Raw genomic sequence first — 12,542 nt, forward strand, 5'->3', positions numbered from 1 at the left:
TCACCCCTTAATGCCTGGCTCTGGTTCATGTGATCCTAACAAGCATTTGAATGGTCCCTTGGGCTGATCTGCATGTTCATCCTCTGCCGGGGGAGGAACACTGCCCTTTCTCTGCCACATTGTTGAATTCCTGTCAGGATGTAAACTAAGGGCTTATTTAGAGATATATGGGATTTACCCAGCAGTGTCGGGATGCCAGAGGGACTGTGCTAGCCTATTGGCTGGAAATGAAGGTGTATTCACCGAGCACGTATAGAGGGCCAACTGCAGATCCTGTTGAAGTCCATGGCACAATTCCCACTGCCTTTAATTGGATTTAGATCAAGTTCTTGGCGTCCTCCCATATTAAAGCTGATCTCTAAATGCTTTTTCTTAATGAACAGAATTTATTCAGAAGCTCTTCTCAAGGTTTAAGATTACTAGCAAACAACCTTCCAAGTAAACTGAATGGTTTATTTAAAAGAAGAAAATATTCTCTTTCATCTTCCATTCAGTATGTGAGTTGGTTTGCAACATTACTCATCCTGATTCTCTTGAGTGATTCTTAGGCCTGAATGGAGAAAAAGTGTGGTTTCAGGGGGCCAAAATCATAGATAATACAATGAAACTGTTCCTGGACTTCAGAGTTTGAATGCTGATATAGTACAAAGAACAAAGTATATAGTACAAAGAAAGCTGGCTAAGTGTAGATAACACCTGAAATGAAGGAAGACCTAAGCTAGATGTCTCCCTGATAGCTACATTTCTATGTGCAGGGAATTGTGGGTATGCAGTTGTCCCTGCACTCAGAATTAGTCTTCCACATGTTCTGCTGTTAGTGTAGACTCATTCTCCAACAACAACACCAACTCCCAACAACTGCTTTCCCAAAGACCTGTACAGAACCAGGTGTCTCTCCCTTGAAATCCTTCTTTAAACCAATTTCCCCCATGAATACAAATACCTGAGTCTTTATTCACAATAAATTCCACACATATGCAACTCTATTCACTCAGTGATAGTGATGATGCTTATTAATAGACATAATTGTGTTCTAGCTCCAAGTCTTGTCAGCCAGCCAAGTTCCCACAACAGTTCTGTGTGTGTATCCAGCTGCAAAAATGACTTAAGATTTGAAAAGCCATTGCATTGAAGAGTACGGTGCTTTCTATTTGTCGTCCTCTTCCATCGGTGTCAGGTATTTGCCCATTCTTTTTTCATGATCAGCTGATGGTATTATGTGATCAACAAATGCATGTACTAATATGGGTAACATTGTTCCTACTCTTAGATGCTGTCAAGGGAAAACATGGGAGAAATCACTGCCATGAATACATCATATGACTTTGTTCTACCAACATTAATTGTCACCATGTGTTTAATTTTTTTGTTCCCGTGTGTGCTCACATATAATAGACAACCAAACTATGATCAAATTTTAATATTATTTCTCCTGGCTTATTGATGTTCCTCAGCATATGACACCAGGGTCTCAAAGTATTCCACTTCTGAGCGTAAGGGACAATCAAATGAACATGATATGTAGAAGGAAAACAATTTAATAACAGGTTGCCAAGAATCAGATAATAATTCATGTCAGATAACAAAAGCATCCTTTAGTCAGTAGTGTGGCATTAGCCCCAATATCGTTTCAGAAGCCTGGCAGCTGTAGAAAGGTAACAAAGAGGGTGGAAGGCTCTGCTCAGGCAAAATATGTGTATGAATTTCAAGAGAAGCTAAAAGGATTTCTGTTGTGATAGGGGGCAGGTGGGTGGTGCGTAATGTGTCTCTAAATTGCCACCAATTTTATACCTGAAATGGATCAGGGGAGACATCTGTAGAACTTTCTAGAAAGTTAACATAATATTTATAAAGTTCATGAAAATTCTGACAGGGAGCGGAAATGTTTCACACCTCCCAATCATGCAATTCGACTATGGATAAAGTGACCCATAATTTGTTGGGAGGAGGGATTTAGAAATGGATGAATGAAGCACCATCGCTGATTTTCCCCTCACCAACACTCACAGGTTGCCTGCAGTAACGCCTCCAGGCACATCAAAAGAGAGGCAGGCAGAATGTTCCAATAGAAAAAGAAGATTGGGAACGAAGGGAGGACTGAGAAGGCAGGCAAGTCCACAGTACCCATTACTGCCCCTTTGACACCCACAATGTTTTGGCAAAGCCAAACAGGCTCAGTTCATCCTGGTCAGCAACTTCTGCCTGTTACATCTTTTTAAATATTGCCTTCTCCTATAGCCTGAGCCATTGCCATCATTTTCTTTAGCTGCCACACTCAAGGTCAAGATTTCTCCCCGTCCTGCTGGTTTCCTCTGGCTGAGCCACAGTGATTCCCCTCCCCCTTTCCTTTAATAAGGAAAATCTTAAGAAGGCATCGGGCCAAGAACTCCCACAAGACAATCAGGAATTCAGAACATTTATTGCAAGAGCTGAATAACTGTAAATAACGTTGAACTGGCAAAGCAGTAACAAGGATAACTGTTTAGATATTTATTCGGTCAAAGTCATCAAACACCCCTCACAAACTGACATAAGTACTGCAATAAGCAATGCACCCCTAACCCATTTTATGCTTGTATATTGTGGAGGAAAGAAAATGTGAACTGCTATATACAAAATAACTTCGGTTAGTTTTGGTAAGAACAAATTAACCATCAATATTAGCTACCTTTATTTTTCTGTGTGTTTATTTTAAGACTGATGTTTAACTGTGGAATAAGATAATTTTTTCTTTTGTACTTTAAGGACTTCCCCCCGCCCATGTTGCATGCTATTTGTTTAAATTGTCTGTCATGCCTTAAGAAAAAAACGCCTAAGAATGTTCAGATTAGGATTTATTAGACGTGCAACTGAGATCTTATTAACATTAGGAGTCACTTTGATGGTTTGATTCAAGTGACAGAACACTGGTACCTGCCAGGCATTGACCAACTATGGTAACAAACAGTTAAACAGCAAGAATTAGAGATTGAACCCTTTCATTTCCCCCAACTAGCCTACCAGGAGAATGCTTGGTTACATCATGAAGGCACGACACATTAAATATTTTGTGGCTATGATCTAAAAACACTTGTGTTACTACAACATCAATGCAGATGAAGATCAACACAACCGCTGCCATTTGAGCAATACAAACTGTCTTAGGTATAGACACACACAGCCCAATCGTTTTAAAAAGCAATTGTTAGATATGGATTTACTGGGTACAAAATAACTCAAGAAATGTTCCCGCACAAGCTCCATTGATATGAATGGGCACTTAGGCATCTCCCATTCAGTTCGATGGGGCTTGTATATTGGAACCACTCAGCAGATTGTTCCCCTTCCCCTCCACCTAATTTTGACTAGTATCACTCTCTAGCATGATTGCAGCCAATAATGTCCATTCAGCTGCTCTCATGGTTTGTGTTCTCTTTTTCTCCCCTTTGCTTTGCAAATCAGAAAAAACAACAAAAATAATAGTGGCTAAAATCTCAAAGCCCTTACTTCAAGTGTTATTTCAGAATTGGCAATAATTTTATTGGCAATTTTTTGTCATATTAATAGTAAAATAAAATATTTCCCTCCCCGCCCTCTTTTCGTCAGTTTTTAACACAAGTGTTTTGAGCTCCTTGGAACATTGTGTGTCAGACAGACTACCAACACAGAAACACCATCACCAAAAGAAACAAAATAATAATAAAAAACAACAGGAAGCAAATGAAATAAAGTAGAAAAAAGCAACTGTGAAACACAGAATTATGCTACAGTATTTTTTTTAGGTGACCGTTATAAGTACACAAAAGTTATTAATAATAATTGATTCTATTTACAAGTACTTGAACACTGATTGACTTAACAAGTGTCCACTAACGTTGTTAATAGCACAGTAGGTTTAATGTTTGCAATTTTAGTTGTTTTGTTTCAGTAAAGATGTCAAGTATAGCAGTCCCAGCACAAGATCAATGGTAACAATAACACAATTTCCTAATTGGATATGCTTTCTAAGAATTGCAATCCACCGTCTCTCTCTCACACATACTCTCTTTCTTTTTCTCTCTCTCCATGTGAATCTTCTACTGTTTGCAGCAGCAAGTCCAGGGTCAAAAAACAAAGGAACATAAACAAACCCCCACCCGTTATCCCAAGCAAATTGAAAAAAATTAAGATATTTTGCAAACTGGAGAGATTCTCTGTAAGAGTTTGTTTATTTCTATTTAACAAAACCACACAACTAGTAGAAATGCTCTTTTGTGTTGCAGTTCCATGGAGCTACCACAAAGTTATGCATATCTCTGCTATGTGACGCATAGTTCTAGAGGTCTACTCAGTACATAAAGCTCTGACACACACACACACACACACACACACGCACACACAGTATTAGCAAGTCTAACTAGGCTAAAGTCACTCTTCCAAAGAAGCCTTTCCTTATAGCTGGTTCTCCTTCGGACTCTCCACTGGTGCTTGTTTATAGGATTTCAAGTTAGCCAAAGGAATGTCAGCCATGGGATTGCCAGGGTTGAAATGGCCTTCCCCCGAGCCAAACTGCTTTCGGTCACTGAACTGGTTTCTGTTGCTGTCTTCTTTCCAGGTTCTGGTCAACGTGTGGCCATTCACCAGTTTGTCTTTCTTAACCCATTCCTTCTGAGGTGCAAAGGTGGAGAGTGGAGACTTTGGCTGCTGGTACGAACCCAAAGAGGGAGGCATCCAACAGTTGTCTGAGTGACCCAGGACCAGGCATTCTTGAGTGCACATCTCAGTAGCTTCAGCTAATCCTCGAGGGCCAAGAGGTCCATCTGTGGCGAGATGTGGGCACAGGCAGCAGACAGAAGGGGTAGGGAGTAGAAGAAAGAGAGAAAAGGGGTGGTTAGATTTTTTTCTGTCTTTTAATAAAAAGTGTTACTTATTCATTTAAATATATACGTATATTGCCTGCCTGACTAATCTATTCACCTGACTAGGACCATAAGAGTATAAGGTGGGTAATTAACACCAGCAACAACAATTCATAAGCTGTGCAAGCAACTTACAATTATAACAGCAGCCCACACACAAAAAATCCTTTGTCCAGTTCTTCAACAATAACCCATGAAGGCCCTCAAAACACCAACTAAACCATGCGAGGCAAAACAGGGAGGGTGAAGTTCCTCACCCTGTTTTCCAATGCTGAAGGCTCTTGGCAGTTCCTGAGAGGGCGAGGAGCTCAAGGTAGCACAGGCATGGCAGGCGGAGCCAATCCAATCTGCCTGCCAAGGTGCCCTCACTTTCCTGGACTCCCTGTCTATCACTTCTTCCCCTTTCGCGAACTAGCAGCAACACTCTGCATCGGCAGGTTCCTGGCTTACCCTTAAGCTACACATTTGCGGCTTCAGAGGGAGTGTAACCACATCAAGATCAGGCAACCTGTTATACACCCAGTCTAGGGAACCACCCACTAACAGTGTCTCAGCCCATTTGTCTGACATACTTAATGGAAAAGTTTTCTGGAAGCATGAAAACAGAGAAGTCTTTAAAAAAAAAAAGTATTTCTTTTTATTAGTTAGAGAGGTCACTGTACACGTCCATTTTTGAATAATAGCTGCATATTGGTGTGAGCATTGTTTTAGAAAGTGTGAATTGTGTAGATTTGCATGAAAATGCAAGCAGAACACAGTTTCTCCCACATCCCAACCCATCCTGAATTTCTTGCTTAGGACTGCTAGATAGAACCATATTCTGTCAAAAGGACCCACGCGTCAGTGATCACGTGTCAACTGGACATGTCCAGAATGGTTGCAGCCTGTATGTTCAAAGCGCAAATCTAATGTAAGTAGATCTGACAGATAATGTGTTTCAGCTACAAACTTCGTTTTTTTAATATCAAAGCTACAAGCTCCCCCAACCTCCACACATTCTGTGCCAAGCCTATGTGTGTGCAAGGGGTACACATAATAGATACTCTACCTTTTAAAATAAATAAATTCAAAGCCTCTCAAGTGGGAACATAATGTAAAAGCCTTGTTGCACTTTTTTCAAACTCTAGCAGGAAATGCCAGCCACCCAACAAATTCACATAATGGGTTCTGACACACCAGTGCAGACCCACGCCTTTTCTCTGCATGTTTCTCAGTGGAGTCAAACTGCGGATGAGTTATTGATCTGACCAGTGTGGATATAGAGAGAAACCAAGGAATGCAAAAAGGCACCATCGAAACTAACTTAGCTCTGTATTTTTCAATGCTATCAATCAACTCACTCACAAGATTCTAAATATATATATTTCAGTTGCAAATTACCAACAGCAAAGGCAATTTCTTTAAGGCTATTCTTTCTCTTGTTCCTAAAGAAACAAAGTTGCTTTCATTACCGTGTGTACAGACAGTCAATTGTTTCTTGATTAAAATCAAGTGACAGGAAGGTGATAGGAAGGAAATTACTGATTTATTTGGAGCACAAAGTTAACTGATAGTCAGGAAGGCTGTAGTCAAAAGTGCTTTAAAGGGCAACCCAAAGCAGAGAAAAAGAAAACACAGAAAGAGGATCTGATCACTGTCACATCAGGAAAAAAAGAGGGGGGAAATGATTTTAGGGAATCCCAAGTATGGAAACCAGGAGGAGGGGCTAGCAGAAATTGGGGAGGGGGAGTCCCTACATTCTGTAAGCTGCTACCAGTTTTATACTAGAGCAAATTTGGCCTTTTTATTGAGGGAAACAGACAAGTAATTTCAAGGGAAGCCAGCAGTCGTATTTGACCTAATCATACTAAGAATAGCCCCATTCAAATCAATGCACTTAAGTTAGTTAAGACAACATTGGGTCTGCTCTCAAGTATGACTTAGGTACAACTTCAAATAAGCTTCTTCACTAAGGACTGGCAAAAAGTCCCTGGGGATTTGCATACAGATGCACTACTTGGTGATTCTGGTTTGCAGAACCTTCTGTATAGCAGAACATCAACAGATGTTCAACTGTGGGTAATCCGACAGCACCAAGCATGCTTAAGGGGAAAAAGAGTCCTGGCTTCATGTGCCTCGTTTTGCGCTTCCGAGCGCAATTCAAAGTGTCGGTGCAGACCTTTAAAGTGCTAAGCAGCCTCAGCCTTGTATTCCTGAAGGAGCATTTCCAATCCCCCCACCCCACCCCATCGTTCAGCCCAGACTGAGGTCCAGCTCTGAAAGCCTTTTAGTGGTTCCCTCACTATGAGAAGCGAGGTTACAAAGAACCAGGCAGAGGGCCTTCTCAGTGGTGGCACCTCCCTGTGGAACGCCCTCTATCAGATGTCAAGGAAATAAACAATGACAACTTTTCATCTGAAGGCAGCCCTGTCTTGGGAAGTTTTTAATGTGTAATGTTTTGTTTTAAAAGCTGCCCAGAATGGCAGAAGCAACCTACTCAGATAAGTGAGGTACAGGAAATTTATTTTTTATTAAATTCACTTGGGTTAAACCCAAGGAAGACAAGTAGGTATAGCCTGAAATAAATTATTAAGATTATCACTATTATTTATTAAATTTGTATACCACCCTTCATCCAAAGATCCCAGGGCAATTCACAAGACAAAAATACAAAACAAGAATGCAAAATACATAGTAAAACAAAAACAACCCAATAACCTGCCTCCCACAAAAACAAATTAAAGGAAATGTCATTAAAAGCATACAATAATTTGGGACTGGAAGTTTCACTTATTTTTTAAAAGAAGGTCTAAAATCCTGAGCTTTACATTTGAATCCCTGAATTTTAATGGAAGAAAAAAAATTCTTTATGTTATAACTCCTTTGTGGCCTTTCCTTGTGTCTTTGAGTCCTCCCTGCTATAATCTGACACAGGTATTTCACAGAGGGAGGGGGAAGCAGCTAGTAAAAGGGAGTATTTCCAGCATATTGTTAACATTTCGAAAGGTTAATCTATAGGTTAAACGCTGATTATTTTCTTTTCTGCTGACAACAGCAATTTGCTTTTAATTAGGTTTTCTCATTTTTTTCTGCCTGAACAATAATACAATCCTATCTTGCTGACCCAAAAGGGAATAGTTTGGCAGGGATTAAATCTTTCAATGCACAATAAAGAGGGAAGAAGAGGAGGAGGAGGAGGAGGAGGAAGAAAGCCCATCAGCCTCATTCATGATAAACTGACACATTTGGTGAAATAGACACGGCTCCATTTCGAAGCTTTCAGTGGAATGAATGGAAAGCCTCAGCACCAAACTTGCATGTTTCATGACCTCATCCAGAAGCTAAACAAACTAAACTCAAGTTCAAACACAACTAACATCTATTTTCGTTTGGGCTTTAAATGAGTAATAAGCCGTTTTTAAGTCAGAATGAAAATATGCTTGTGGCCCTTTAAGCCATGTCAAATTAGTCTCTTGAGAGATTTATTTCTCATTTAGTTTGCTTTCCTCAGTAACAGCTCCCGAGATCTAAGGCACTTAATTTTGGTGTAGGGTTTATGCAAGCTTTGCTAGCTGATAAGTTGGTAAAGTTTATATGGGGCTTTGGAACTGTTTGTCAGAAGAGCGATTTAAATGCATATTCTTGGTGATGAAATGCATTATCTGCACATATTCTCAGGGATGTGCCTGGAGCAACCCATTTTAAGTAGATGTATATTTTTCTTCACTCCCTGTTCCCCCGTCAATTATAATACTGGGGACATCCAGCCAATATCAGAAACATTTCTTTTGCTAATGCTGCATCAGTGTTAACCCTGCATAGTGCTAACTGTGCATTGCCTGGCCTCATGCAACAGAAATGTTTCACAGCAGCAACCCTCTCTAGTGGCAGATGGGGAATTTTCAGTCCCCACCCCCCATTGCTACAGTTATTGAGGGAAGGGGAAACCTTCAAAATATTGCGTGTGCGTCGTCTCTGGAATGGGGTGGGTGGAAATATAGTAATATTTTAGTTGAAAATTGAAGCATTTGGTATAATAAGGGGGTTATAATTGCTTATATGAGTCCCATTAGAAAGTAAAGCACCATTCTCCAGCCTAAGGTTGCCACTTGTATTTCCTCCTTTTGGAGGTGACACATATCACAAACACATATCCTCCAACATTTCTCCAATTAAAATAGGGATATCCCATTCCATAATGATAATTTTACTATTTATACCCCATACTTACTGGGTTGCCCCAGCTACTCTGGGCAGCTTCCAACATATATAAAAACATAATAAAACATTAAACATTAAAAAAAAACCCTTCCCTATACAGGATTGCCGTCAGACAGCTCTGGAGGCGGATAACTCGATACCCTCCAACATTTCTCCAATGAAATCAGGGCCATCCTAAAGGAAAGTGGGACATTCCGGGATCAAATCAGAAACCGGGATGATTTCTCTAAATCAGGGATGTCCCTGGAAAATAGGGACACTTTGAGGGTCTGACACAGGTTTGCATAAGATAATTTCTATCTATAGATGCATATTGAGAAACAATGACTGTAATTTCAAAAGAAATTAGTACATCTTGCCATAGTGGGAAAGACTGCCCTGTGTACGTGCTTGATCTACTGTCCAGATGCTGAATTTCACAGAATAATAGAATCACAGAATTGTAGAGTTGGAAGGGCCATTGAGTCCCATGACCTGTGATGTAGGAATCCTGCCCACAACCTTCCCTGGAGGGGCTTGAATTACCAACATTCTGGTTAACAGCCAGACACACTGACCCATCGCACAATTTCCAGGTCCCTATTCAGCCTTAAACCTGACTGGACTCAGCAACTGTTTCAAGGACACCATCAAATGGAGGACTGATGTCTGAAAAGTGGGGCACATCCACCCCATGCCCTGCTGCTTTTCTGAGGGGGCGAGGAGGACGCTTTTTAGTGTGTGAGAGAGAGACTGTTAGAAAGGAGGCTGCTGGAGCACACAGCACTAAAGGCTAAGCACTCAAGTATCCATAAAGTGATAACTTGTCCATCTAAATAAACCACCACAGATTTTCTTTTTAAAAATCATTTCAGTCTTCCAAAAAGAGTCAAGTGATACATTAAGCTGTGAATCATCAAGTTTATCCTGGTTTCCAAACGAGTATTGATTCCGCCCACGTTACAGTACAGATCCACAGGATACAGAATGTGTTGCTTATGTTCTAGGCCAGGCATGGCCAAACTTGGCCCTCCAGCTGTTTTGGGTCTACAATTCCTATCATCCCTGACCACTGGTTCTGTTAGCTAGGGATGATGGGAGTTGTAGTCCCAAAAATAGCTGGAGGGCCAAGTTTGGGCATACCTGTTCTAGGCTTTATTTCAGAAATTGCAAGGAGAAGAGAAAAAGGTTGTGCCACACACACAGAGAGAGAGACACACACACAGTCTCTACCCTGGAACATAACGACGAACCATCAGCAACACTGCAAGGGCCTTTTGGGAACCAAACTTGTTTCACAGTTACTCAGACACAACCCTCGTTGGAGGTAAGAGCAAAGCAATGCACATATGAACCTGCCATGGACTAAGGCAGAGAACTGGTCAGTCTTGCCCATTGCAACCTACTCCAGCTGGCAGTCTCAAGCAAGAGTTTTCCCAGTGCTTCTACTGTACCAAAGACTTTTTAACTAGTGATACCAGAGACCAAAAGCTAAAACCTCCTTAATGCAAAAGGACATGCTCTGCAACTGGCATCTTCCCATCCAGGGTGAGTTCATCCTTTCTGCTCTAATTACACTGCCCCTTCCATCTCAAATCTCTTACTGGTCGGCACTGTAAGATGAAGTGAGAAATTATGATCATGAGTGGACTAAGTAAGATGAGAAGGGATGCTTTCTGGAATGCACACAGCTTTGGTTTTTTGGCTTTGTTTTTTTAATTCCTTTGCACAAAGAAGAAAGCATAATGTTGACTTAATGGTAATTATCTCTTCCCTGCACTGTCACCAAACAATGGCTTTCTCCCAATTTTCTGAAGTTGTTTCATCACCACATACAATGACACCACTTTAAAGCTGTTCCTGCTGCTTTTAATTTTATAATTACATTAATTTGTTTCCCTTTTCTTCATAAAAACGTCACTGAGATCCCTGTATCGAGTTTTTTTCCTCCCACACGCTGAAGTATTTCATTGAATTCTCCTCCCCTCCCAACATCATCCTTCCCCCACCCACCCCCAAATTATTTGTTCTCCAAACAATCCAGAATAAATCTGGTTATCAGTCTTGGCTGCTTGAATATATAATGACGCAAGTGCTGATAAAACTGTACAAGCCATCTGTCTCCAAATTTAAATATTTTGAAGGCAAACACAGTCGAACATAAGCAAGAACTCCTTAAAATTGCCTTTGTAAATATTTATATCTGATTGTGCTCAAAAATAATGCCTTTTGTTGTTGTGTTTTTATTCTGTTAATAGCTGTCAGGCAGCCTCACATTCATGTTGCCTCAAAAGCAGGCAGGTGGAAGACAAGAGAATAATCTGTGCCAGTCAAGTGCCTGCTCTTTCCTAATGGTGGACATTCTGAGTGGTCTTTTATCTCATTTTATTATACCCAGAAGCTAAACTCTTATTCCATTGATTAACTCACTGCCGCAATTAGTGAGTAGCTTCTGGCAAGCTGACCGACCCGCATTTCCACCTCCTGCTTCAAAGGCCTTTTGCTCAAAGGCTGGATAATTATCCTTTGACTCAGGAAGAGTCAAGACCTCAACATTACCAGCTCCCTCCTGCCCCCAAATAAATCCCACTCAATATATATATATATATATATATATATATATATATATATATATATATATATGCAGGTTTTGGTGTCCTCGGGTGTCTTCCCGTGTAAAAGTTGGGGTGTCTAGGCGACGTTTCGACGAGGTCTCACTCGTCATCTTCAGGCTGGTGCTTTCGGCTTCTTGTTACTGGAACAGAGCAGGATCTCAGTGTTTGAGTTCCTATAAATACTGTTGAGGGGGTGTGGTGTATAGCCTCCAATGTTCTGGGCAGAGAGGAAGTTCCCAGGCTAGTGTGCCTTTTCTTCTTTTGTTCCTTAATTACTTGAGGGATATCTTGAGTGATTTCTTGAGTGATATCCTGAGTACCACTTAGGTGGGTCATTAGGTGTGGATTAGTTGCTAAAGTCTTTGTGTCTTGACCTCTTGAACTTTGTGAAGAGTTTTTCTGAGAAGATGGCTGTACTGCACTTAGTTGTGCTCTGGCTTGGCTTCGTGTATAGGGGCGAGCTGTGGTTTTGTGGCCTGTGTCAGCCAGATCTGTGTAGGGATTGCAGGGGGGTGCAGCATCCGGAGGTGCCACCATGGTTTGGCTACTGGATGGTGTCTGTAATTTATCTGTGGAGAGGGTCTGGGTTTGGGTCTGGTGTGGTTGATTGGTGATGGCGTTCTGTGTGCCTCTGGATCTGGTGTCAGTTTTTGTGGGGAGGGCTAATTTCCAGATGTCTGGCAAGCGGGATGTGTCGTCACGCTTGTTCATGTTGTGAGGGTGTTTCTCTATCTCGATGGCTTCCATGATTATTCTCTTGTGGTGATGTTCCATGTTAAAGAGCAATTTGGAATCTGCAAAATTAATTTCGTGTCCTGTTTCTTTCATGTGTTGGAAAAGAGAGGAAGTTTTTTCTTCTTTTTTGACGGCA

The 12,542-nt window shown here is 41.0% G+C and overlaps 1 protein-coding gene across 8 annotated transcripts in view; it reads right to left on the reverse strand.

Annotated features, from left to right (window-relative positions):
- Nucleotides 1-2,402: 2,402 nt before the first annotated feature.
- PCDH9 (protocadherin 9) overlaps nucleotides 2,403-12,542 on the reverse strand; it is a 747,296-nt gene continuing 737,156 nt past the window's right edge. For 7 of the 8 annotated variants that reach the window (XM_081907285.1, XM_081907283.1, XM_081907282.1 and 4 more), the window contains one exon: nucleotides 2,403-4,778. In XM_081907285.1, coding sequence (XP_081763411.1) covers nucleotides 4,411-4,778 — 368 coding nt within the window. In that variant the 3' untranslated portion in view covers nucleotides 2,403-4,410. The remainder of the gene's footprint in view (nucleotides 4,779-12,542) is intronic. The other variant, XM_081907286.1, reaches the window with a different exon arrangement.

Source organism: Podarcis melisellensis (assembly GCF_964234715.1).
Source record: "Podarcis melisellensis genome assembly, chromosome: 4".
In the NCBI taxonomy this organism is placed as follows: Eukaryota; Metazoa; Chordata; class Lepidosauria; order Squamata; family Lacertidae; genus Podarcis; species Podarcis melisellensis.